This window comes from Corvus hawaiiensis, chromosome Z, assembly GCF_020740725.1.
Source record: "Corvus hawaiiensis isolate bCorHaw1 chromosome Z, bCorHaw1.pri.cur, whole genome shotgun sequence".
In the NCBI taxonomy this organism is placed as follows: Eukaryota; Metazoa; Chordata; class Aves; order Passeriformes; family Corvidae; genus Corvus; species Corvus hawaiiensis.
Window position 1 is genome coordinate 23887941 of NC_063255.1, and position 27051 is coordinate 23914991.

The window sequence follows — 27051 nt, forward strand, 5'->3', positions numbered from 1 at the left end:
AACTCTGAAGTAGTGTTTGTGCTGGTGGGGGATGCTCCTGGTGGAGTAAAAACAGCTTTGTAAAATCTGAGGAGGGCAGTGGAGTTAGAAGCATCTTACTTGACACTGCAGTTACTGTCGGAATCTGTCAGAATTGAATCCTTGCTGCGAGCTGTCTACAAATTTATTTGTTCTGAAGCTGTCTGTCCAGTCTGTGAATTGCCATGCGTTGCATGAAGCACAAACAGCCAGACAGCAAGCAGCTTGAAGCCAAAACTCTTTCTTTCTCTTGCTTTAAGGTGACGTGTAATTTTTGTCTTTCTTGAAATATTTTCACTAGCATCTTACTCCCATGAAACAAAGGTCTGTTAATAAAACAGCTGAAAATATGATGAGCAGTCTAGTCAGCCAAATTACAGTCCTAAGTTTTTGTATGTACAGGCACATGATTTGGTTTCTAGGTTATTAGAGTAATGCAAATAATACGTTGCAAAGCAGTCCTCTTTGTTTCCAAATTAAGAATGAAACAGAACCATTTTGAAATACAGCTGCTTGGCTGGGTTTCAGGAACATATTTGCTCTTGTCTGGTTGAAAGTGGGAAGTAGCCTTTCAATGCATACAGTTGTTCTTTTGTCCACACTTTACATATTAGGGCAGTCAAAATGGCAAATTAATTTTCTGTGAACACTTCAAAAAACAACAAAAACAACTAAAACAAACAAAACCAAAAAAAAAAACCAACCAAAATTTGATGAAAATGCACTGATATGTTTTGAGTTTAGCAGCTGCTTCCTATAGCACTCGGAATCTTGGAATTTCATTTTGAGTCCAGACCTGTTTGCCTTATGATGTTACATTTGTGTCCAGGTTTTGGCTCTAGCAGGATTCGATAACTCTTCTATGCCTGTTTCTAGTTGCAATGTTTTTATATTTAGAACTGTAAGTAAGCAAAGACATATGGAAAATGGTACCAGTATTTATTCCATATGGAAAAAATCCAGTCTTTGCTGATGGGGTCTTGGTAGAGTTATTTCAATAATGTTTGTTCAGTACATTGTGGAATAAAACTAAATACATCTGAGCTAGAATTACAAGGTATGAGTAAATTAAAAAGACAAATTTGGTTTTTTCATTTATGAAGCATTTATTTTTCTGAACAGTGACAGTCTACCCTGTTCTTTAACAGTGATTATTTTACAATCAGTTGCAAGTATGTTTCAACAAGAGCCAAACAATCAGGAGAATCAAGTGTCTGCCCTATCAAATGGGACATATTTTGAGTTAATTGACAGTTTAAACTTCCAGGAGTTAAATTTAATATGACTAAAATGCGTAGAAATTGGACTAAGATCAGGCAGGACAGGAGCCAGTGATTTGGTTTTTTTCAGTGTTCTCTCTTTATTTCACGCAATTATTCTTCACAGTCATAAAACATTGCATGCAATAAGGAAACAGTTTCAAAAACCAAATGTTGTAACCATAAAACATTTTAAAAAGGCCAAAAAAGGAAAAAAAGTGCCAAATTATTCAGTTTTTCTATATTTTGCTTAGTGCTTTTGCAGATGGTGTGTTTCAGAATGGACATTAGAGCATGGTTTAAAAGAAACATATGAGGGTCTGCAGTTGAGCATCACGTGCAGAGAGCTGTGCTGCGTGAGATCTGCCTGCACAGCTTTCAAGTCCTTTGGAACTGGGAGTCCTGATGTGCACTGGAAGCTGCAATATGAGCATATGATTATAGTATGATTTCCCTCCAGCTCTTGAGGACATGTCTGCTTGAAGAAGTCCCTCTCCCTGCCCCAAGTGCTGTTCTGGAACTGGGAGACCCTCTTTTTGCTTGGTGGGACACAGCAGGGGACACACACTTTTCTTTATGATCAGGAACTCCTGTCAAAGAAAGTTCTTCCTGTTTTGTGGGAGTAAGAATCAATTCAAGGATTTCAATGAGTACTGCAAGGGAGAATCTAGGGAATGATAAAGTTTATCCATAACTTTAATGAGAATGTTAAAGACACAAAATCATCATACTTGCCTAGAGATGGAAAATGCATCACCATTTGGCAGTGCTGGTGGCTGAGAGGCTGGACATGACCCAGCCATGGGCACTCACAGCCCAGAGAGCCAAACGTGTCCTGGGCTGCATCCAAAGCAGCGTGGCCAGCAGGGCCAGGGAGGGGATTCTGCCCCTCTGCTCTGCTCTGCTGGGACCCCACCTGCAGTGCTGCATCCAGCTCTGGGGTCCCAGCACAGGAAGGACAGGGACCTGTTGGAGCAAGTCCAGGGCAGGGCCACAGATATTATCAGAGAGCTGGAGCACCATTGCTATTAGGACAGGCCCAGAGCGTTGGGATTGTTCAGCCTGGAGAAGAGAAGGCTCTGAAGAGACCTTACTGCAGCCTTTCAGTACTTAAAGTAGGCTTATAAAAAATATGAGGACAGAGTTGTTAACAGGACCTGTTGTGACAGGACAAGAGGTGATAGTTTTAAACTGAAGTAGAACAGATTCAGATATTAGATATAAGGAAGATGTTTTTCATAATGAGGTTGGTGAAATACTGGGACAGATTGCCCAGAGAGGTGGTGGGTGTCCCATCTGTGGAAACATTCAAGGTCAGGTTGGATGGGCCACTAAATAACCTGGTCTAGTCAAAGACATCTGTGCTCATTGTAGGAGGGTTGGACTAGATGACTTTTAAAGGTCCTTTCAAAGGCAAATCATTCTAAGAGAAAAATTTTGTTAGCTATGTGGTTTGATAAAGGTGTTGTCGAAAATCTGTAGAGCAAAAAGAAAACATTGCTTTTATGGTACATTTTACTAGATTCATTACTATTTCCTTTTTAGTTGCAGCCAAAATTCACCTTCCATGTTTGCATCTCTCTGTGCTTTTAAGGTCCTGCCCAAAGAATAATTTACAGATGGTCATTTAATATTTTGTGCTATAGCAAGTAGCATTGCATCAAACATGGTCTTCTGACTACTTCACTGTGAAGTGTTGACCTCAAACTGTAGATCTCTTTTTAGTGGGTGCAAATTGAAAAACTGTAGAATATGATGTAATCTTTGATCTTGTGGTAGGTTTTTTTTTATTATACTCTTTCATGTTTCTTTCTATTTGTTATGGCTTAAGAGGGATTGCCTTGCAAACATGCCAGTTGAAAAATGGAGATACTGCACATTTTGAAAGAGTGTTGTGAAATGTGTAGAAGAACTTCAGTTCCTCTTTAAAGTGGTCTGATGGAGATACCAGGGTAAAAATGTAACTTCATTATGTTTGGTCATTAGCAAAATCTGACTCCATCAGTACGTCCTGTAAATCAACCCTCTGGTGTCTTTTTGAACAGATAAACAGGCTATTTCTACAAGTAAGTAAGAAAAAAGTGAGCAGGTTCGATGGTATGTGGTGTATCAAGTAGTAGCTTGAAAAGTCTTGAGTGGCTTGATATGAAATAGAATTTGCTTTTATGGAGCACTTTTTATACTGCTGATACAAGTAAGTCTGTGATCTGGTAAGATCTGGTGAGATCATTGATGAAAATGAAATCATTGCTTTTTTAAGCAAAACAGATGAAAATGAATGCAGCAGTGGTAGGTACCCATGGCCTTTTATCCACTTGAAATCAAAGAGAATGAGAGATAGGGTATATTTTTATTTTTAGCAATCATAGGAGTCTGTAACTTCCAATGTCCCTGAACAGGACCTCAATTTAGAATAAAGGTCATGAAAAGCATTAAAGGGTACAAATTTGCTTCAAAACTATTAACATGGGCTTAGAGTCCAAATTTTGCTTCAAATACAGAACTGTGATTTGAGGTAAGAAGTGGAGATTTGCTCTGAGTAAAATGTGATTACAGTTTCTGCAAGGTATTAAAATAAATTTTGGTGTAAATTCGCCAACATTAAAGCAAAGGAATATGACCCCTAATTTCAGTTCTGTATTAAAGCTACTATCCTTTGCTTCATTTAACTTTCAGCCTTTTTATTAAACTAAACCACTGTGGAGCAACACTCCTTTCTTCCAGTATTTCTCTCTGTTTTAAAATGTGGATTAGCACTGTAGTGCCCGGTAGTTGCCATAAGAGGGCTTTGGAAAGCAAAACACGTGGAACTTTTCAATCCTTGGTTTATATTGCTAAGGGAAAACCACATAAATCCTTTCCATAATGGAGCATGTGACAGTGATGACTGTTTTCACTCCAAAAGATGGTCTTTTATCATTGTAGAATGATGATTAATAAGAGCACAGATTGTTTTGGACATCCTTACTGATGTTTGTACCGTTTGTATCATACCCCTAGGTTTTTTTTCCTCCAAAATGTCATATTACCTTTTTTTTTTTTTTTTTTTTTTTTGCATTCCAGCCAGCATATTGTGGCTTTTGGCTAATGAAATACTGGAATTCTTCTTTCCCTATTTCCAGTGCCTTCTTTGAGACTACGCATCTGACTTTCACTGAGTCCTTATGGGCATTTTTTTATCTTCTTGATATCTTTGATCACAAATGAACTCCTGCTCCTTCACTTTTGCTTGTAAGGGACTTCAGAGAGCCTTCTAATTGCAGATTGGCTGAGCCAGCTGAAGGACAGATTGGCTAGAGCAGTTATTCTGTGTGTGATGTCAGAGTGCTAATTTTGATGGTTGTGCTCTCAGATTTTTATATTACAGTCCTAAAGACTTGTTTTAATTGGTCTTTCAGAGGTTTCTGAGAGGTTTGGTGTGTTGCCAGTGAGGAAGATGTCTCGGCATCTATTGGCTGATCATCTGCTGCTTCCTGAGTGGAAATAAACACTGGTGCCTTAGCTGCAAGCACCTTTTGTCACACTAGTTTTTTGACTGTATCTATTCCCAAATATTATTTTTCTGTTTCTTATTTATTTAATCTCATTTTTATACAGGCAAAAGTTCTGACAGATCACTGTACTTGTATTGGTTAGAATTGTTACATGTCAATGACAGTGAAAGGTGCATGTCGTTGGTGTTTTGTACTCCAGTGCTGGCTTTTATTATTTTTTTTTCAGGTTTTTTCCATGTTAAAGTGTGGGTGATAAAATTTTTTAGAAATAAAAATACACCTTCTCTGTCGTATGATGCAGGTAATAGTAATGAGACTCGATTTTTAAGAATATGTTATCAAAGGTGGAAATGTTGTAGTGGAAATGGATTTAAAATCAATACTGAAAGATGTTGATAGTCAATATATTGACTCCCTCCCTGTCATTTTAAAATCCTATGAAAACTCAGAATGTTTTGTAGGAAATGTTTATTTATCTTCCTTTCCGTCTAGCATTAATCCCTCCTCACCCACCCAGCTTTTTCCATGCAAAACCTAACACTCCAAAGCCAAGTTCCTGAACAGGGAGTGACCTTGTGCCAGAGACATTTGCTTCTTCTTTGTCGTCATGTTTAAAAACTCCATCATAAGTTGAATCTTGATTTTTTCTTCCTGTTTTTAGTGAATGCCAGTGCTTGAAGTGAAGTTCATTTGTAAATGAAACTTGGAAGTGAATTTTGCCCAGAATTTTGCAAGCTGGCCAGTTTTGTGTAAAGCTTTGATTTAAGCATGTTAATAGCTTTGGTAGTAATTTTTTTCTTAGAATGAGATGATTGCTGAAAACAGCCCATTTCATATATTAACAATAATGTTTAATAATCTCCCACAGCTCCCAAAAGGTTGCCTTAAACTATGATTACTATTAAACAATACCAGTTTGTTCTCCATAATAGTGTTTGGGAAGTCTTTATTCTTTGTGTCAGAATTTTCTGCACCCAAAAAGTGGTCAGGTTCAGTTCTCCTGTCAGTGGGACAAATCCAAAGTTTTCCTGACAGTGTCTTGTCTAACTTGCTCACTGCAGACATATGAACAGCGTGTCAGGTTTTTTCTGTTGGTTTTGGGTTAAAATTTTCTTCCATGTTTCTGTCGTGTCTAGTGATGTGTGGCGTGTGCTAGTGTAGACCTTGACACAGCAGGGTCTGTAACTACTGAGACCTGTTTAATTACTGAGACTGCTCACAATGAAAGCACTCGACTGAAACTGTCTGTGCTAGGATTGCTGCTATCGTGAAAGCTGTACTGGAAAGCAAAAAAAAAAGAAAAAAAAAAAAATTTCAATGGGATGAAAAAGGGCATTGTTCATGCAGCTTTTGTAGGGTTGAGTCTGTAACTGCTGGAAACTTGTGTATATCAAATGCATTTCTTTCTCCCATGAGATCAGTTTTCTTTTTTTTTTTTCCAATTTTGAAGAAGTCAAGAAAATAAAGAGACAGTTCTGGTGAGTTGCAAAAAAACATAGAGGTTGATTTATATGAGCACAACTCGATAAAAGTTACTCTGTAAATGCTCAGTAAAGTTGTTCAGCAAATGGTGCTCTGATGCAGGAGAGGTATTATGTTCCCTGATGGAAAAGAAAACCCCTATGGTTGTATTTAAAGCACAACAAGAACTACATTAGCAGAATTTGATGTTAGAAGGTCTAGTTTTCTATCGTCCCTCTAATTGAAAGGCTTTCAGCATTGCTTCTATGTCACATACACAAATAAATCTGTATCAAGCACTGAAATATAATAATGTATCAGCACTCTGAAGACAAAGTGGCATTTCTGCCATTGAACATTGAACCTTCAAGGTTATTCTTTCTGCTTTGAGTATACAACATCAGACTGAAGTATACAAGAAATGTTTTTTTGTTAGCTGGTCTTACCAAGTGATTTTGGTTCATTTTGTTGGAAATATGTGTTTTGTATTAGCCATCAGAGGGAGTGTGATTGGTCTTCTATCACACTTGTGGCACGACTGAAAAATGCAGCTACACATGGATCTTCCAGATGCAATGTGGGGAAGCAGGGAAGAACATGAGTTCAACTTAAGGGCAAAGTTATTCTCTAATTCATGCTGCGAGTCTCCTATCCAAAGTGTAGATCTCTGTTGTGTATTCTGTACTCTTTTTTTTCTAATGAAACCTCAATGGGAGTTCTGCACTTGGAACATGTACAGAGTAAGCATTATTTATGCTCTGAAGATCAGAGGGGAGAAATTTTCCTCAAATGTGATCCTTTACCACTATTATTGACCGTGCTCTCTGTTTAACTGTGACTCACAACCATGAGCTTAAATCACACAAAGGAAGGTCTCTGAAGTCCTGTTCTGTGACCTAGACTTTCAGCAAGAATGTTGGAGGTCAAAAATGAGATGCATTTACAGAGCTGTGCATTGATGCTGGCTAATGTTTGCTCATATTGTGTCTGGCACTAGTAAGTGCTATTTAATTCCCTTTCACATATGCAAAATTCACGCACAAAACTAAAAAAAGGTTAAAAAAAACCCAACCAAAGCAAGCGCTAGCTGCCTGCTTGTTTTGTTGATATTGGCAACTGATTGTAGTTTACATTCAAAATTGTGTACGAGTATTAGGCATGACCTATCAGTAGATGAGTAGACTTGTCTCCTGCTTATGTACCTCACTCCATTTTTAAATAGCATAATACATGTAATACATATTAAATGATGCATGGTGGTATCATGTCTGCTAAATAAAGGGTTTTAAATTGTTGAATCGCTCTTGCTTGTAGTTCCCATTCGTTGCTCTTTACCATTGTAAACTATTTGCTGCCCCAGTAATTTCAATAGTGTTTAAAAAAAATCGTACAAAGTCCAGATTTGCATTATGGAATGGAGATGTCTTAATGTAAATGAAACTGTAGGAATTTGGCTCTTCTGCAGTATCCCCATCTGAAATAGGCAACAGGAGGAAAGGCCTTGGAATGGGGGTTTTGTCATACTTTCTATCTTTTTCACTGTCTGAGGTTGTTAACATGTTACTCCTTTTGTTTATTTTTAGTTGTATACTTCAAAATCTAATTTGTAGAAATATTGAAGGTAATGTGAGTTATTTTATTGACATGTTCTGTTTTCAGCAATACCAAGACACTAACATTGTGAATTGGCTTCTTAAACTCTGTAAGTTACATATGAAATAATTTCATAGTTAACTTTTAATATACTTTCCAGTTCTGATTCACTTGGATGGACCCTCATACTGACCTCCATGTGGTTCTGATTAAGTTTAAGAACATGATTGTTCCTAAAGCCCCAGCTCTTCAAAGGAGCATGAGATACATAACATGTAAAAAATATTTACAGAACTAAACTGCGGACAAATTGAATATGCCATCTTATTTCTGCCATCCTTTTCTATATTTGTTACACTCATTATTGTTTAGTTGTAAATTAAGGGGACCTACATGGCTGCTAGTGTTCAAGGTTGAGTTGAATTTTATTTTTAAAATGCAGTATTACAATATCAGAGAGAAAAATTAAAATCTCAGTATTGGAAAAAAAAGCCAGAGTTTAATGAAGGAATCAAAGAAGCAATCTCATCTGTTGTCTAGTTTAGTGGCTTGTACTCTTTTGGAACAGTGAGACAAAGATGATTGAAAAACCTGTCCTCAACCCATTATCCCTTGTAATTCATCATCTGTTAAGGGAATTGTGCTGCCTAGCTGGCGGTGGTACAGGGGTAGAATTGCTGTAAGATTCAGGATTAGAAGTGTGTTTTTGTTGTTGCTGTTTATGGTTTGTAAAACCTCTGAATGCATTAGCACAACAGAAGAAGGGGGAAAATGTCCCAAACTCATGAGAGTTTGAGTTTCTTTTTAAGCTTTGATCATTCTGAGCTGAGGTGTTGCACAGTGGAAATGTATGAGAAATGTGAGGAAAGGAGGAAATTAATTTTTTGGAATTAAGGAATTTAGTCTTCCATATTTTATTGGGACCTGGTGAGTATGGGTTTCTGTCCGTGTTCCTGATTGCCCATCTTAGTCTTCCAAATTATGAAATGTCTTTTCCTGTGGGAAAGAAAGAGACTGTCTTCTAATTGGACTCTAGGAGTGGGCCCCTGCAGTGAGCAGAGGCATCTTCAACTAGATCAGGTTGCTCAGAGCTTTGTCTCCAGTCTGGCCTTGAGTGTTTCCACAGATGGGACATCCACCACCTCTCTGAGCAGCCTGCCCCAGAGTTTCACCACCCTCATAATAAAAAATGTCTTCCTTATATCCAATCTAAATCTACTCTCTTTTAGTTTTAAAATCATCACCTCTTGTCCTGTCACAGCAGGCCATGGTTAAATGCCTGTTCCCACCTTTCTTCTAAACCCTCATAAAGTACTGGATGTTGCTCTAATGTCTCCATGCAACCTTCTCTTCTCCAGACTGAACAGTTCCAACTTTCTCAGCCTTTCCTCATAGGGGATGTGCTCCAGTCGTCTTATCAACTTCATGGCCTCCTCTGGACTTGCTCCAACATCTCCATGTCCTTCCTGTGCTGGGACCCCAGAGCTGGATGCAGCACTGCAGGTGGGGTCCCAGCAGAGCAGAGCAGAGGGGCAGAATCCCCTCCCTGGCCCTGCTGGCCGCGCTGCTTTGGATGCAGCCCAGGACACGTTTGGCTCTCTGGACTATGAGTGCCCATGGCTGGGTCATGTCCAGCCTCTCAGCCACCAGCACCCCCAAGTCCTTGTGGGCAGGGCTGCTCTGATCTGTCCGTCCCCCAGCCTGTGTTGATACCAGGGTTGCTCTGACCCAGGTGCAGCACCTTGCACTTGGCCTTGATAAACTGCATGAGGTTCCCATGGGCCCTCTTCTACAGTTTGTCCAGGTCCCTCTGGAAGAGACTGCATCCCTCAAGTGTGTCAGCTGTGCCAGTCAGCTGAGTGTTGTCTGCAAATTTGCCAAGGGGGACTTGGTTCCACTGTCTGAATGTAGATCAGTGATGAATGGTGTCCCTCAGGGCTCTGTATGGGGACCAGTACTGATTAACAACCAGATATTGAGACATTGACCAATTCTCTGAATGTGACCATCCAGCCAATACATGATGCTCTGAGTGGCCCGCCCATCAAATCCATCTCTCCAGTTTGGAGAGAAGGATGTTCTGGGGGACTGTGTCAAAAGCTTTACAGAAGTCCAGATAAAGAACATCTGTAGCTTTTCCCTTGTCCAGTGGTGTTGTCACTTTGTTTAGAAGGCCATTTGGTTTATCACACAGGATTTGCCCTTCCTGCAGCCGTGCTGGCTGTCTCAAATCACCTCCCTGTCCTCCATGTGCCTTAGCACAGCCTCCAGGAGGATCTGTTCCATAATCTCCTAGGCACAGAGGTGAGGCTGACAGGCCAGTAGTTCCCAGGGTCCTCCTTTCTTCCCTTCTTAAAGATGGATACCATGTTTTCTATTTTCCAGTCACCTGGGACTTGCCCTGAGTGCCATGACTTTTCAAATGTCGTGGAGAGTGGGTTGGCAATGTTATCAGTCTCAGGACTCTGGGATGCATCTTGTCAGGTTCCATAGATTTATGTAAATTCCAGTTCCTCAGCTGGTCATGAACCTGATCTTCTCTTACAGTTCCTCCCCCAATCTCTTTTTTGTGGTCCATCTACTCAAGAGGTGTGAGAAAAGAGACTGCCAGTGAACACTGAGGCAAAGAAGTTGTTGAGTTCCTCACCCTTCTCTCATTCTTTGTTACCAGTTTGTCAGTCATATCCATTGCAGGGTTAAACTTACCCTGAGCTTTCTCTCCTGTCTGTAAAGCCGTTGTTGTTCTTTGCATCCCTTACCAAGGGATGCACAGCTCCAGCCATACCTTGATATATGCCTTGGACTGCATTCCTATACTCTTCCCAAAATACCTGTTCCTACTTCCACATTGTGGAATGCACTGCCTGTGCATTTTCTTCTTGCCCCGTAGTTTTACTAGCAGGTTGACTCAGCCATTGCCTGCCTTCCCTGATTTCTTATGCCTGGGGTTCAGGAGCTTTTGACCTCTATGGAAAATGTCCTTAAAGATCTGTCAGCTGTGTTCTGCTCTCTTCTCCTTGAGGGCGCTTCCTCAGGGGGTCCTACTGACCTTCTTGAAGAGCTGGAAGTTTGCTTCCCTAAAATTCAGGGTTTTGTCTTCACTCTTTGCCTGACCCATATCTCTCAGGACTGAGAACTTTACCAGTACATTATATTACAGAAGACCATACAAAAATATCAAAATGGAATTTCTTAGTTTTTTACAATTTTGTACTTCAGTATTTCTTCCGTAATTGTATAATAGAACTAAAGCAAATAGACTGAAGTTTGATATTTTATATAAATATATTTTTAGGTTTCCTTTGTAACTGATAAATATTGTTTGAAACAGCACAGAACTGTCTGACACAAAGCTTTCATATTTATTTAGAAATATTGCTTCTCCAAGGGACTTACTTTGTCAATCAGTAACAGCCCTGTAGAAGCACAGGGAAAATCAATCATTGATTCACTTGGGAAAGAAGCATGTAATGTTGTCTGGTCTGGGTTAAAAATTTGGAAGAAGTTGCAGGTGTTGTAAAACGGCCTTAGTCAAATGAGTAGTATCTGAAAAAGGTTATTTGAATCCCTGCTGAGATACTCTGGATCTGTTTTCCTTCCCTGCTTTTTCATTTTTTCATACATGTTAATATACACTATGGTTTAGTTAGTATATCTGTTTCATATATTTATGAATATTCCAGAGTTAAAGTATGCTGCTAGGCTAAAGTCTAAAGAAGCATCTAAGAACTTCCGAGTAAAAGCTCTGTACAACTGTCCTTTCTTTCACTTTTCATTATTTCATGTTTTTCTTAAACATAGAATATAACAGATCAATATTTGTGGGCAATACCAATTTAGTGTGCATTAAAAGAGTAAGATTTTCCCTCTCTGCCTTAATTAATGGGAGAATAAAACCAGCAGAATTTACTTAGGTGGTCAGAACATAAATGTACTGAATGCAAAGGAAGCCATACATTTTACAGATTTTTGAGTTAAAAATACCAGAAGAAACACTGAAATCCATAAGCATGTTATTAGGCAGTGGTTGCTAAGATGCACACAGGTGTATCAGATCATGTAAATGTCTGATGTGAAAATGGCTAGGAGAGCTCTTACCATAGTGTTCACTGCAGTTTTTTTCCTCCATTAGTACTAATGCTGGAACAAATAAGCTAATTTCCCCTCCTTTTGGAAGGTTCCTTGTTTGTTTTTTTCAGTTCTTTACAGCTTGGTCTTAATCATTCTTCTGCTTTCTCTATACCTCTTTATGCCCTTTTGAAATCTCTGTGTTTCTCTAGACACCTCCACATGCCTCCTATGACTGGAATATCTGTCTCTGAAAATACAGCATCTATCTTTACATTTCTCTTTAAGCAGGAAGAAACAGCCCTGTTTTTATCTGAACTTTGAGCACTGCTGCCGTGTGGAATGCTGCCTATGCTTGCTCTTACCTTTGACCTCCAATTGTGTTTTCTCAAGTTAAAATGCAGCCAGAGCTTTGTGTATGCTGAAGTGAGCTGACCCTGAATTGTGTATTAAGATTCCAGAGTTGCTTGAACTGGTTGGGAGAACCAGAAGTCTGCAGCAGTAATTTCACTTATATTTTAGAGTAAATGGCTTTAACCTACAACACGTAAAACCAAATAATGCAGCAAATGTAGTGTAGGTTTTCAATACTGACTTCTTGTATTGTAGATGGTCCCCATGTTTAGGCTATGCGAAAGATTATTGCTGATCAGTGCAGAGAGCTGGATGTATTGAAGCATTGTACTGCTTCTGGTGTCTTGCAGGAGTGTACTTTATCAAATCAACAATGAAATAGCATATGCTGACATCTGGTATGCAGAATTTAATGAGAGTTTTAATAGTTATATCTCTTTAAGTCTGCTTTACGTCTACTTCTTTCTATTTGCACTGAAGTATTGTAACAGGTTTTACAATCAAATAAGCATTTGTAACAAGTGGATATAAAGAAAGACATCCTCTGCATGTTTTTTTTCTGTTAAGTCCAAATTTTTTCAACAGTATTCTTCTGTTACTCATGGGGGTTAAAAACAAAAGGTGCACTCCATTTCTTTTCTCTGTAAAGTTGTACATAGTTGCAGTTCTGACTGCAGAGGATATGAATTGATACCTGCCTACTTGAATGTATCACACATTCTGCTGCCATCAAGCTGTGTTCCAGTGATTTCAAAGGATTGAAAAAGCAAAGATTTTGTTTAAAACAATTTAATAATTACATTTTACTGGCCTCAAATGGTTTGCATTGACTAGGAGAGAGAAACTACTGCTGACCATCCGTTACAGTTCATTAGAAAGTCGAAGGTACCAGGAAGAATACAATGGCAAAAAAAACCCCAAACCCAACAACAACAACAACAACAAAAAAACCAAAAAAAAAAAAAAACCAACCAAAAAAACCCCACCCACCTAAAAGGAAAAATGCATGCCTCAGGAGGAAGAATAGCTGTGTAGACAGTGATGCTGATGTGTGGGGCTAAGGTTAGGGGTTTTTTTTCTGCCCACAGGTGCCTCCTTTCACAGGTGATTACCCCTGAGGTCTCTCAGCTGCTCAGGACCTGCATGTGGCTTCCTGTGGTTCCCTCCAGGTGACCTTGGGTAGCTTAAACATTTTAAACAGTTACAGTGGTTTCGATTTATTAATCTAAATAATTTTGACAAAACTGTGTGAAGAGTAAACACAATCATAACAGCCTCTTTTAGGGATTGTTGACCTCTTGTGTGATCTGAGAGGTTTTAATTACCTCTATTCTTTGGATTAGTTTGGTCAGAGCCTTCCTGTAGCCTAAGGCAAATGAGAAGATAAGCTTTGGGAAAACATGGACCTAAAGACCTTGCCTAGTTTAATGGGTCACATATTCCATAATCCTGAGAGAAATCTGAAGTAGGATTTAGTAAAACTCCCCTGCTAAAGTGGGAGTAGAGGGAAAATGTGACTTCTGGACTCACATATATGAGTCAAGTAGTGGTTATTCATGAGGGCAGAAGTCCTTTGCGAGGAAGATAAACCTGCAGCTGTAAATGTGGAGATTAGGGGAGCTCACCACTTAAGATTCCACCATCCACTCTAGTCGCCCCACGTTTGCAGTGACCTACCCCTTTGACTGAATACTTCTTAATGCAGGGTTGGACTAAGCCGGCTGAGGAAGGATCATGTGGGTGGTTTGGTCAATGATATAAATGAGATGATAAATTCTGATTGTTGGTGGCATCGGGGATATCAAGCAATAGTGGAGAAATTCATTTGGCAAGCACAGGTTGAATCACAAAGCAGATGTGCTTTATGGCTTTAATATCACTAAATTAGGTAAGAAATTTGCAGAGGGAAGAAGGCAAGATGTCTTCTGAGAATGGTAGGATTAGCCTGTTTCTGAAGTATGGGTGTACTGTGAATCATTTGACCATCCAGGGCTAAAGTTCTGTTTGTAATGAAATACTGTCTTTGAGCAGAGGACTCTGTTAGTGCATTACGGGGTTTTCTGCTTCTTTCCCGCTTTCAGGAATGGAAAAGGAAATAAAAAAATTAACCTATAAAGGATAAAGTTTCCAGGGTAAATGTTCTAGGGAATCATCTTTAGGCACAAACCCATTAAAACTATAATGCCCACAAAGAGCAAAATATGCAATTTGACTGTTCCTTTGAAGTCTACAGTTGTTTCTGTTGCACATATAAGCAACTCCACTTTAAAATCTCTCAGAGTTATAGTGTATAATTGAATGTGGTCTGTACGGCTAGATGTTGCCAAGAGGAGAGATTTCACAATTTCAGGATTCAGGAAATATGATCAAAAGTGGCCAAAAGTTCAAGGACGATGATATTGGAGAAAGGCAGGAACTTGCCAAGAGGAAATTGCTGGTGACCTTACTGAACTAGCATAGTGCAGGCAGATTGCAGAGGTTTAAACATGGGATTACTTAAAGAGGGCATGTTTTGGCATGTAGCTGGGGGTAAAAAATCACAAAGTTGGAATAAAATAATCATTAATGAGTTAAAAGTTCTGTATTTAAGTGTTCCTTCTTGTCACTCACTTGAATTGGTGTGCCAAAATGAAGGAGGGGAGAGTATTAGGCACAACACTAAACACTAGGTTTCTTTCTGTTTTTATGAGAGCAGAGGTTCAGTTTTGTCCAGCTTAACATCCTTTTCTTAGGTTCAGCAGTATGTTATTCAGCCATTGTTACTTGTAACCAAGCAAAGGTGTTAAAGAAATAAATAACAAGCAAAAAATTATTCTGAAACACTCATTCAGCAAATAGGTTATCTGTCATTTCCCTGCCTGGAAAACATAATCCGCTGCTAAAAAACAGATTTATGCAAACTGGTTAAAAACACTACTTAGATTATTAAAGAGAACAGATACTATTTATTTAAACTTCCATTACTTTCCATTATGTGTGTTTCTCTGTCACCATATTAACTTTAAAAATAACCCCTTTCCTCCCCTATAGTCTTTGTTGCATTCAGCAAAAGCTGGGGTGGCTGTTGGGAATGCCTTAGACAATGCTGGATGTACCTACGCAAGACTGTTGCATTTCCACCTTGTTAATTAACTTACCTGTTTCCTTTCATCTTAATCTCTAGGGGAATGAAACACCCTACAGCAAACAAATTACAACTGATCACAAAACAATTAGCCTTTTTCATCCCCCCTGTGAGACCAGTGTTCTAAAGAATATTATTTTCTTTACTCTTTGGAGTAAAGATTTTAAGTTTTTGTGGTTTATGTGCTTGGTGTGAGAATTAGCTTACGGACACATATTTCTTCCTAAGGTGCATGCTGCACTTTTTTAAAATGTCCCCTGCGTTAAGTAATAACTGAAGACTTTTGTTTCGTTTTTGTATTTTTATGCCAGCAGGTATGTGTTTCTTTCTGGTAGTGAACTCAGTCAATATATTCTGGGTATAGCTAGGGCCCCAAGTGATTAAGAACTCAAATAAAAGTGATGTAAAAAACAGATGTAAATCTGTCCAATGGCCGGAATCAAGTCATTGTTTGTACTGTGTAAAACCATTGCATGTGTCTAAACTTAAGAAGAAAGAAAAGACATCTGGCTTATAGAGGGTGAAATATAAAAGTGGTAGACACACAGGAGGGGTTGGGTTACCACTGGATGACCAAGGATCGGCTGTAATATTCCTTACATGAAGTAGTGGCCCTGCCACTCCTGCTTTTAAGAGTGGACTTCTAAATTCCTTGCAGTGAGGTTTCCGCTGTTTCTGGGCTGCTTGGAGAGTTTTGTCATGGGGCAGTTTTCCCTGTCTGCAGGTGGTAGTGTTGGAAGGTGCCCATCTGCACCACCTTCCTGTGTGCAGGCTTGGTTGGACTGTGTGCAGCCCTCTTCTTCCTCCCCAGCCTTTCTCCCAAAACCTTTCCCAGCTGTATCCTGATGTGCTAAACTGCTTAAATTAACTCCAAATTGCTCTGTTTATTGTCTGCCAGAGGAGTGACAGAAGGCAATCAGAGCAGCTTCCTCTCAAATAAACTCCAAAAAAGAGGGGATACAGGATATTAGGATGGAAAATATGGGTTCTGGGAAGAACCCTGAGGCTCTAATGCCTGTATATTAGATCATTTGTCTCTGCTGTTTGCATTTTAATTCTAAGTTTTGGCAACTTCATATCCCTGGAAGTGGGTTTTTGGATTGTTTTTTCTTTTTTCTTTTTCTTTTTTTGCTTTCAAAAGAAAACAAAATGGGTGTTAGGTCAAAGTAGTCATTTTTTCCTTCCCCCTCAAATGACACTGGAGAAAAGTGAAATAATGATTCCCTGAGGTTGTCAGCCTCCTTGCAGGCCATGTGCACCTCAGTGCCTCTGCTTCATGTGAAGTCAGTGACCTCTTTTCTTGTATATGACTCTGATCAGCAATAAATGTAAAACTAGTTTTCCACCAGCTGCTCTCTTCACGGTTGGGATAGCATCCTCTTTTCTTACCTTACAGCTTGAAGCCTAAAATACAGATGTAACAGGTCTGAGGTCAGATATTTTCCATATATCTGAAGGTGTGGATGCATTGGTTTTGTCTGGTCGCTGCTTAAAAGGAATATCTGTAAGCACAGTTAACAGCAGCCCTCTTCCTGCTTTTTTCCTTCCAAAAGCTGATATAAATGTGCCTCCTAATATCCATAATATTATTTGGATAATAGCACTACGTTTGTTCTAAGAGTCATGCTGTTTCCAGAAGCAGAGGAAGAAACCCAAATGTATTCAAAATAAACTTCCGAATGCTTTTACTGAATAAAAGCACCTAGGTGCTGCCAGCTATTGGACAGTCTCTGCACTAAGAAAATTTAATGCATAAAATTCAGTGCTTTGCAGCATACTTTTGGTCATATGTCAGCCCTATCCTGTCCTCCTGTTATTATTGTCTGTCTACCATATGGACATATCTCTTCTGTTTGGTAGGGAGAGAGGGGGGATGCACTTGGAAACTAAACATCCTTCTGAGTTATTTATTTTAAATGCAATGAGGGAATGTATAGGAGGGATTCTGTTCCATTTAGCAAAGAGAAACCACCTTAGTTTCACTCGTCACAAAGTCATTAATGTATTAATCAGAAGCAAGAAACTGGAATGGGGGTTATAATTGACCCCATTTTCCCTTCAAACTTTTTATGCATATATTTCATGCTAAGTGACATACAGTTCATGGCTTTAGGGTGTTAGCAGCCTTTAGTTTCAGGAGTAGCAGAAGCTTAAAAGGTTCTTTCTCCTTATTTTGAAGATGCTTTAATTTGATAATATATTGAAATACCCTGCATTAGAAAATAAATTGAAGTTGTTTTTTTCTTCTGGTCTGTACTCACTTTAAAAATAGTGTGGCTTTAGACAAGGCTTTCAAGCAGAGTTTGGCATGGTTTACATATCAGACAGATGTGTGCTAGATCAGCTTACTGCAGGGGCCCTTGAGAAATCAAAGAGCATGGGAGTTTTCTCTTGCAGCTTCTGATAGATTCATCAATTCAAAAAAGACTAGGAGCTAAATAACAGGTGGAAAACAGTAAAAAGAGCTGAGGCATGCTGATGTTGTACTGGAGGTACGTAAGGACTATTTGGCAAGTGTTTTGTAACTGTTTTCAGGCAAAAGGAGACCTGGGTGTTGGTAGCCAGGAGCCAGAAATGTTTTACTAGATCTTTAGAGACTCTAATGGTTGGTTAAAGTTATCATGAGTACATAACAAATACTGAACTGATTTATAATATCTAATTGTATTTATATAATCCTAGATACTTAAAGTTTTCTTGTTTCTTTGCCCTTGCAGATTTATTATTTCTAATTATTTATTTGGGCTGTGTTCTGAATAGGATAGAAAACTGTTTTCATAGTCAAAGATTTCAAAGATTTTCTTGGCACACAGCACTTCATTGCACTTGATTTCTCTCTCTTTTTTTTTTTTTTCTTTTGTTGACTGATTCCTAATCAGTCAAATTGTAAATGTTGGTTGGTTATTTCTTTCTCTGTGCATATATGAGTTAGATGCATACAGATGTATTAAATTTTGGATAGCTATTTTAAAAAACAAGTGTAGGTATCCAAGAAGTATTTAAATTTGTAAACCTCATTAACATAATACATTTGACATGTTTAATTTTGTATGTGAGTCTGTGTGTGATATCAAGCACTTTTGGTCCTCTGTTACTTACTGCTAAAATTTGTTCATGCAAAATTTATTGTGCTCTGAGGTATACAGAGAAAAACAGTTCAGAAATACTTACCCTATTGGATTGCTGTGCTGAAAGGATCTTTTTCTCTTAAGACTGTTCCTTTTCTTGTAGGAATTAATTAATTGCTATTGTATTTTCTAAAGTTATTGTCATAAAGATTTTCCATATCACTCTTTGTTCTATAAATGCCAAAACCAGTTGTTAAATTTACCTTGAGGATTGAGATTATTAGGACATATACTTAGATTTACAGTTCTGATACTGTAATCAAGGTTGTGTAATATGTATCACAAACTTAAACATACTTACATCATCTCAGCAGAATGAAAGGTGTAGACTAAATAGAAGTTAAGGCAGTTTATGCAAATGATGCATATGTTTGTGAGGTATTCCTACAATCTAAAACAAGTAGTCAGCAAGAGTTATTTTTTTTTTCCCCTTGCTAAGGAGACTTACAGGTAGCTCTTTATTACTTGAACTAAGAAAATGCAAACTAAAGGGAACCACTGGAGTGAAAACTGCTTAATAACAGCACCAAATACAGTCCTGAATGAATCTTTGGAGAAATTCCAGGAAGCTCTCTCGGAAGAGCTTGTCTAGAACAATTTGCCAGGCACGTCAACGGGACTGTGGGGTGTAGCTCAGTTGTGGTTGAAAGAAGAATGCAGCAACCTGAGTGGTCACAAGGGAAACAAAAAAAGTATGCTCTGGTAGGAAGAAAAATAAAATTCACTTTTCTGTAGTGTAGTTGAAACAAGGCCTGGTCTGTTGGAACAAAATAGGTAGCTGTACAAGAAGGCACATTGTTTCTTTTGGAAAAAAAAAGAACCAAAAAGTTTTAATGTACTATTTACCATTTTTAATCTACACACTTAAGCCCTATCTAAGACTTGACAAAAAGAACCAGCAAGGAAAATCTTTAGATGAAGACTAATTTCTGGCCTATTTGCCAGAAAATAGTACTTCTAAACCATTGATGTGAGGCAGGATTGTGATCAAAACCTGCTAAGATAGTGTGAGCAGGCAGTAGAAGTCAGGAGAAAGTTGATTGGTCCACATGTCCACATGGTGGAGAAGCTAGGGTGTTGTCCATACTGTACTTAGGTGGCCTTTGGAAACTTCTATTATAGTGTTTTGCCCACTACCCAAAAAACAAAACGTAAGGGTCTCTTTATAGCTTTTTTAATAAGTTTTTCGTTCCACTGCATAGACAAGAACTTTTTTTTTTTTTTTAATGCGAACAACTGGGGGAGATTAAGCTTGCTTTCTTACAGAGCTGGCCTTATACAGTATTACAGTACTTGTTTCCATTTAATTTCTTTTCCTAAAAATAATTTTTAAGCCCAATGATCAGTCTAAACTGAATTTCTCAGAGAAGTGGGCTCTGATGCTTGAAGTTTTAACAAATCTATTAATGCTATTAGTATTGCCCCCGAGTTTGGTAACTACTGTGGATTTGTCTTGGCAATGAATGCATGCAGGCAAGAGATATTTATGATCCTGGGAAGGACATTTGTCAGAGTTTGTTCTTAAATCAACACCTTTGCCTTTTTATAGTTTTCTACTGTCTAGTGAGGTATAAATCCCAAATGAAGCTTTCCCCAGAGTTGTGAGCATCTATTTCCAATGTAGATTTTCTTCATAGTACAAAGCAGACTGTTGCTTCAGTTCCAGGGTAATTCTGTAAGAAGGTGAGTCTATGCAAAGATGTAAATCCATGCTTCATAAATTATTGCACTCAGAATTGTTTTATTGCTGTTTTTTATTGTCCATCTCTTCTTTAAAGAATTCTTAGTCATTAAACTGCTTACTAGTTGCATGCATCCTACATCACTCTATATATACACTGCGCTATTCAAAATGTTTGGCAGCTGGCAACTCTTCAGAGTAGTATTTGGGAGAAACAGAAGGGCCTCTCAGTTTAGTTTTGTTTATTGATTCCTTTAAAAACTCCTGCAAAACATCTCTTACAGTTTAGAAATTACAGCTTTAGCAAATTAAGCTCTTTCACATGTATATGACAATAAATATTAGTTAAAAAAGCAGATGTTTGTGGGAAGAACATTTGCCTTCATTTTTAAAGTTGTATTGTATACACAAGACACACAAGCTTTACTTTGCATCTATTTTTCTTATGTTTAAAGGTTTTTATTAAATAAATGTTTTAAAATAATTCTTCGTCTTAATTATTTTTAATAAGAGAACCACAGTAGTTCTAAAGACAATCACCCACATTTTAAGAACAGGTTATATTCTCTGACTTTCTGTGTCAAAAAATATATCCTATTTTCACCCAAATTGTTTTGAGATGGAGGTACTTTGCAATGTTCTTTTTTTTTTCAGCTTGTTCCATCAAGACTGATGTCAGCTTTGATGGAAACTACCTTTTAAAGCAGCCAGGATGCTTCTGTTGTTCTCCTTTATTCTCTTGTTTTGTCATTTACCCAGCATATATGTGCTGTGCATTTTTTCATTTTTGCTGGTAGCACCTGCTACAAATTCTGTTTCAGCCCATTCTTCTATTAGTGAGACTATCTCTTTCCCACATTTTCCTTTGTTGCCACAAATTTCACCTTGTAGAAGAAAATTCCATGAGAATGGAAATAAAGCATCTAGGTACACCCCTTCTTAAAATAAGACATAATAAGAGTGATTAATGCTGTGAGAAAATAAGGGTAGCTCAACATCTCTCAAAGCAAGCCAAGCCAAGCAAGCAACAAAGCCCTTTAAAAATGTGTGATGCTTCCATTCAAGAAAGCAAACAAAGCTGCATAAGTTAGCTAGGTAATGCTTATGCCAATGGGCATAATTTCTAGATACAGCCTTATTCTCTCCCCTTTCATCCTTTCTTTGGGGACAAGAGCTGGTTAATTTTATGATTTTTTAATACACCTAGTATGTTGTGGGTACTGCTGTAGTCTAAATTATATGGATATAATTGCAAAAATTATTCTTACAGATGAGGAACATATGCTCACTACATCTTTCACACTATTTCAGTATTTTTAATGAAAATCGTATTTGATTTTTGTCTCCAGCAAAGAGAGAATGAAGTAGCATGCCTGGGGGAGGCTTCTGTTTTAAGCTGAAGTAGCAAGGCTGAAACTTTAATACTGAGCAGTCTTACAAACCAGGGCCACAAGGTGTAGGTAGCTTGGTTCCAAAAGCTTTGTTCTGGAGACTGTCTTCTGACATTAGATATTAGGATAAATCGTGCAGAGAAACAGTTACAAAAATACATGATAAATAGTTCAGAAAATATTGTTTTGAAATGGATTTAGAATTGGATATGAAGCCAGTGTAGAATATGAAGGAACAATGACTCCATTTGTCTCATACCTAAGTGGATTTTAATTGTGTGTTTTAACTACTGGGAGTTTCCACATGGACTTTGGAATTTGTTCCATGTTTGACATACTTGGGTAAAATAGCATAAGGAGTTAGTGAGGAATAACTTACTTGGGAGAACATGAGAATGGTTGTACTTCCACAGATGAAGGATCTGTCTAGCCAGGCACCCCCTCACTACGGCAATTCTTGGTGGCATGTGTCTAGGAAACTTTTGTGAAAACTTTCAAATCTTCAGCAGTTTGTGGCTGAAAAAACTCCTGAGACTGAGGTGATGTGTTTTCACGTGGGAGCTATAAATTACTTTTTTGTCTTTAACTTCCTCAGTGGCTTTCTGAACCCATGCAGGCTTTTAGCATCAATGTATACATCCACAGCTCTTGACTTAGAGGAAATGTAGCTGAACACGCACATACACAGCTGGTGCCCATCTTCTTTCTTGCTGTCCAGACATAGTCCTGAAGGTAAAACCAACCAGAATAGCAGTTACAGTCCTGAGTGGACTTTCTGCCAGGTCTATACTCCATGAAATCAGTGGCTTCTTGTTTATTCCCTCTCTCCCTTTATTATTTAGTGGTTAGCTAAATATTTTATTGATAGAGATTCCATTATGGTCTTTCATTGTTAGTTAACCAACTCCTCTTTAACAAATTGTTGGTATTTGAAGTCCCCAATAACATTTCAGACCATGTGGAAGGTGTTGTGTACATACGAACTGCTGGTGACACATCAGTTATGTTCTGCCTACCTAGAAAGGAAACAAACTTCAATAATCAAAACAGAAACCATCCTTTTCCCTCCTTCAACACTTTCGTGGTAATTCAGTAAAGAAATTATGCAGGAAGGACCACTTGAACATGAATTCCTGAGGAAGGGAAAAGTGGTGTTCTAGTAATGTGAGAATGAGAAGTCAAATGAGGGGGATGAGCCTTGTTTCATATGCCAGTTTTTTTTTCATTTGCATATCAGATCAGCTATCAAAACAAGATTTTTTTTCTCCTTTCTTTTAAACTTGGGGTACTATGTCTGAATGCTGATACAAGACACAAGTTCTTTCAGGATGTGTGTTAGATAGACTCCTTGTATCAGGGAATTTATTGTGTAATAAAACTGGCAGAATGTGAATGTCTTTACAGAAAGCAAGGAAAAAGTATCATAAGGATTTGACTGTAACTTGAGAAGTGCACACTTCCCTCTCTCTATTCTTCAGAAATACCACCTACTTCTATAATTTCCTTGTTGCTTTGTTGCTGATAATCAGGAATTAAAAAACCCCTCATGTGCTGCTATTAAACTGATATGGATAGTGAGTAGTCTGTGGTACAAAGGAGGTATGTAACATATTTAAGTTCTGATTTCTCTGCATGTCCAAACTGTGCTGTAATACAGTGTAGATAAGATGCCTTTTATTCTAAAGACACCAAAGGTTAAAAGCTACTGAAAGCTCTGTCCCTTGAATATCTCTGACAGGAATTCCTGTTTACATTATGAGTAGAAGGAATTGTTGAAACTGATTTTTTTTTGTTGTTGTTGTAACCAGCAACTGTTTTAAGTTCTCAGATCTCAGAGCTCAACACTGTTGTGTGAGAAATGATGGTAGAGCTCTTGATTCATTTCCTTTTAATCCAAAAATGCAGGACACCTGGGCATCCCAACTGGAAGCTAGTTGGGCCACAGGACATTCAACTCTTTTCAGATAATTCTATTTTTGCCAAGTGCTTCATTTAGCTTAGGCTTGACGTTTCAAAGTCTTCACGAATATCCCTGGTTTATTCCTTTGTAGAACAAAAGTGGTCTTCTGTGTGAAGCAGAAAGATGTGGGGGTTACATTGATCCCTAATTAAACACAGAGTCACACACAGAATAAGCTGAATTGCAAGGGATTTGGAAGGGACCCACAAGGACCATTGAGTCCAGCCTCTGGCCCTGCACAGGACCATCCCCAAGGATCACACCATGTGCCCAAGGGTATTGTCCAAATGCTTCTTGAACTCTTGCCAACCAGAAAGAAGATAATTTTGTTCTGGTTACAGTAAAGTTCTTCTGTAAGGTGTTGGACTTCTTGTTTCTACCCTCAAATTCATGTTTTTTAATCAGAAAATACAGTATGAACATGTCAAATTACACTGAATGTCAGTTCAGCAATTACTATTTGAAATAATTTTAACCTCATTAAAATAGAGGATAATTATGCTTAACAGAATTGCCAGCAATGACTCTTCTGAGAACATTTCAGTAGGTTTGAACAAGAACAATTGTATAACAGTACTGAAAGTAACTTCAAAGGATCATGACTGTTAACTTCAAGGATCTGGGTTTTATTCTAAGCATGGAAGCTTGGTCAGAGAGTTAAAAAGAAAAGAATTCCATGAGCTATCTCTAATTCACATAGATATTTCTGTAGTCAGGATTCAATTTTTTCTGTAGCCATCTTATACACTATTCTCACCAAACAATAAATTCAATTTCTGAATCACTTCAGTTATGTTAACTAGTTTCAATTCATTTTATTAGGTCTATCTCCTTCTGCCTGAGAAACGCAGTTTTGTCTAACCTTATATATCAATGTTGCCGCCTAAAAATTTGGAAAAAAACCTGCTTTTAAACTAGGTGTGCAAGTATTGTCCTGAGACTGGAGTAACAGGTTTCCATTTTAAGGATACTGTACTGCCTTGGAAACCAGTGTATTCTGAGTACTAATAATGGCATTGATAGCAAATCTTCTTGTGGTCTTTAAATTAGTTGAAACTAAATTTTTGAAGACTTTGGTTCTGGAAGCTTTGGATACCTAATGGTACTTTGAATCACAGTCAGAAGACGTTCTTAGCACAGTCTTTCTCAATTGTTTTCTTCTAGTATGGTATTGTTTCTGCCTAGCAGTAACTTTTCACTGATAAAATTTGTAGGTATTAAAATGTAACAAATGTTTGTTACTTGGCCCAGAATGTTAGACCTCGTATAAACACTTAACAGCACTATGCGAGTACTTGCATGGCACACCTGTATTGTGAAAATATTTTTTCAAATGGATGAATAGGTGTTGTGGGGAGGATTGTTCTGTTTCTTTCTTACCAAGAATTCCTTTTGTTTATTTGTTTTTCAGATAATGGAGGACAAACTTTAGCAGGTGGAAATAACTGGCCACTGAGAGGGAGAAAATGGACTCTCTGGGAAGGAGGAGTGAGAGGTGTAGGCTTTGTTGCAAGTCCTTTGCTGAAACAAAAAGGTGTGGAAAGTCATGAACTCATCCATATCTCTGACTGGCTGCCAACCCTGGTGCACCTTGCTGGAGGACATACCAATGGCACTAAGCCTTTGGATGGCTTTGATGTTTGGAAAGCTATCAGGTAAACTTGCATGTCAAATCATCAAGTCATCATTCTGGTATGAGAAGAATTTAATCAGCCCAGGAAACAGAACTGGAATGGGGAGGGAAATATCACCTGTTCCTTTCCCAAAATAAAGGGAAGGTATAAATGCAGTTAACCGTGCTATCCATGAGAGAATTATCCAGGTTGCAAATTAATCCTGGTCACAGATGCAAAGCCTCCATACAGCTTTAAGTTGGTATTTCAAAGTTTTCAGTATGAACACAACAGCACGCAAGCATGGTATAATTTTTCAAGAACACTCTGTGATCCTGAAGTATGTTAACTGATTTTGCATAGCATGAGGTATGAGTTGGTAAATTTTATCGACCAAACCCTGCTCGCTACAAAGCTCAGTCAGGTATGTCTGCCATATGGGTCTGGAATTGGACACGTGGGAAATCTATGCAGACATTAAACTCACTGAACATGGATTCCACTTTGATGGTTTGTTAGCTCAGTACAGGACTTGTCAGGCTGGCTCAATGTGTAACCATTTGCACAGACCCATGTCATGCTGTCCAGTGTCTCAAGCCTGTGAGATGAGCTACAAAAGTAGACCTGACCTGCTTCTTGAAAATTGTGTTGTTGTGAGTGATTCAAGCAAACTGGAATATTCAAAAGCACAGTGCAGACATGCTTAGATGACTGGAAAAAAGACGCAGCATAGCTCCAGCTAGGTTATTTCGGTATTCTTTTATTCCACTAAGATGGATTAAAAAGTCCTTAAAACCTTAGTTTCTCCTGAATTTGAAAGTTCTGTGACCAACCTTTGGTTTTGCAAAAATTGCAATGGTTTAAATTCCTTTGTTACTTCCTTTTCTGTGCCGCATGTAATGTGTTCACTGATAGGGCTTATCTTCATAGAAGTTATATTTATTTTAGTAGGTCTTCAAGTGTAGTTTTAATTCACATAAGAATAATGTAGGATTGACATTTCAATACTACTAAAGCAGACTAAAAGGACTAACAATTCTATTTCCTACATGCCATTCAGTTGAGGATTAGTGTTCTGTTTCTTTTGGTAGTCTTTGTTCTGTTTTTATAGTGGGTAGACTATACTGCATTATGTGTGTTGTCACCTTTTGTCCCTTTCTTTTTTGTGTGTGTCTTAGTATCCTAGACTGTGAATTGCAAGAGTTAAATGCAATTCCTAAACAAGCATGAGCAGGAGTGCTTGTCTGGGTTAGGGACTGAGATGAGAAACTGAGAGTTAGAGTAGGCAGAATTGAACCGATGTGCCCATCCATGGTTAGCACTGTAAAGACCTTGGAACAAACAACAAAGAGAGAAAACCAAACCCACCCCCCCACACCTCCCCAGAACTAAAACCCGTATCCTGAGTTCAGAATTGTTTTGTCTATACCTGTAGCATTACCTGTTTGACTCTGGTAAGCTTGATTTCATTCTTAGTGCTGCCTGGGTTTCTGAGGAGCTAAGGGGTGGTTTCCTGTAGTAGCTGAAGTTTACAGGAGCCTGATGGCCTTGTGCCCAGGTGTACTGTATGGCTCTCTTCCAAGTGGAAGGAGATAACGATAGGTATACTTGAGGCCAAGGATCATTAACTGCCAGGAAGGAATGGAGACTCCCATCCAGCCAGAAAAAGTAAAATGTTTTACTTGTCAGTCTTCCTGTGGGAAAACTTAGCATCAGCAAGATTCAGAGTACACCTAAACCATAGACTTTTCTTCCAGCTACCATTAGAATTCCTGCCTACTTCAGATTCCGTTTCAACCATGTATTTTTTGCAATGGATTGATCTTCTCAGATCAGGTTACTTCAGCAGGAGAGTTGTTGGGAAGGAGAGGTACAGCAGTGCCAGCACGTTGCTGATATTTGCATTT

At 38.4% G+C, this 27051-nt stretch overlaps 1 protein-coding gene across 1 annotated transcript in view; it reads left to right on the forward strand.

Annotated features, from left to right (window-relative positions):
• The window catches only part of ARSB (arylsulfatase B), a 76457-nt gene that overhangs the window by 6674 nt on the left and 42732 nt on the right, over nt 1–27051 (forward strand). Inside the window, exon 5 of the mRNA XM_048291874.1 lies at nt 24943–25186. Coding sequence (XP_048147831.1) covers nt 24943–25186 — 244 coding nt within the window. The remainder of the gene's footprint in view (nt 1–24942; nt 25187–27051) is intronic.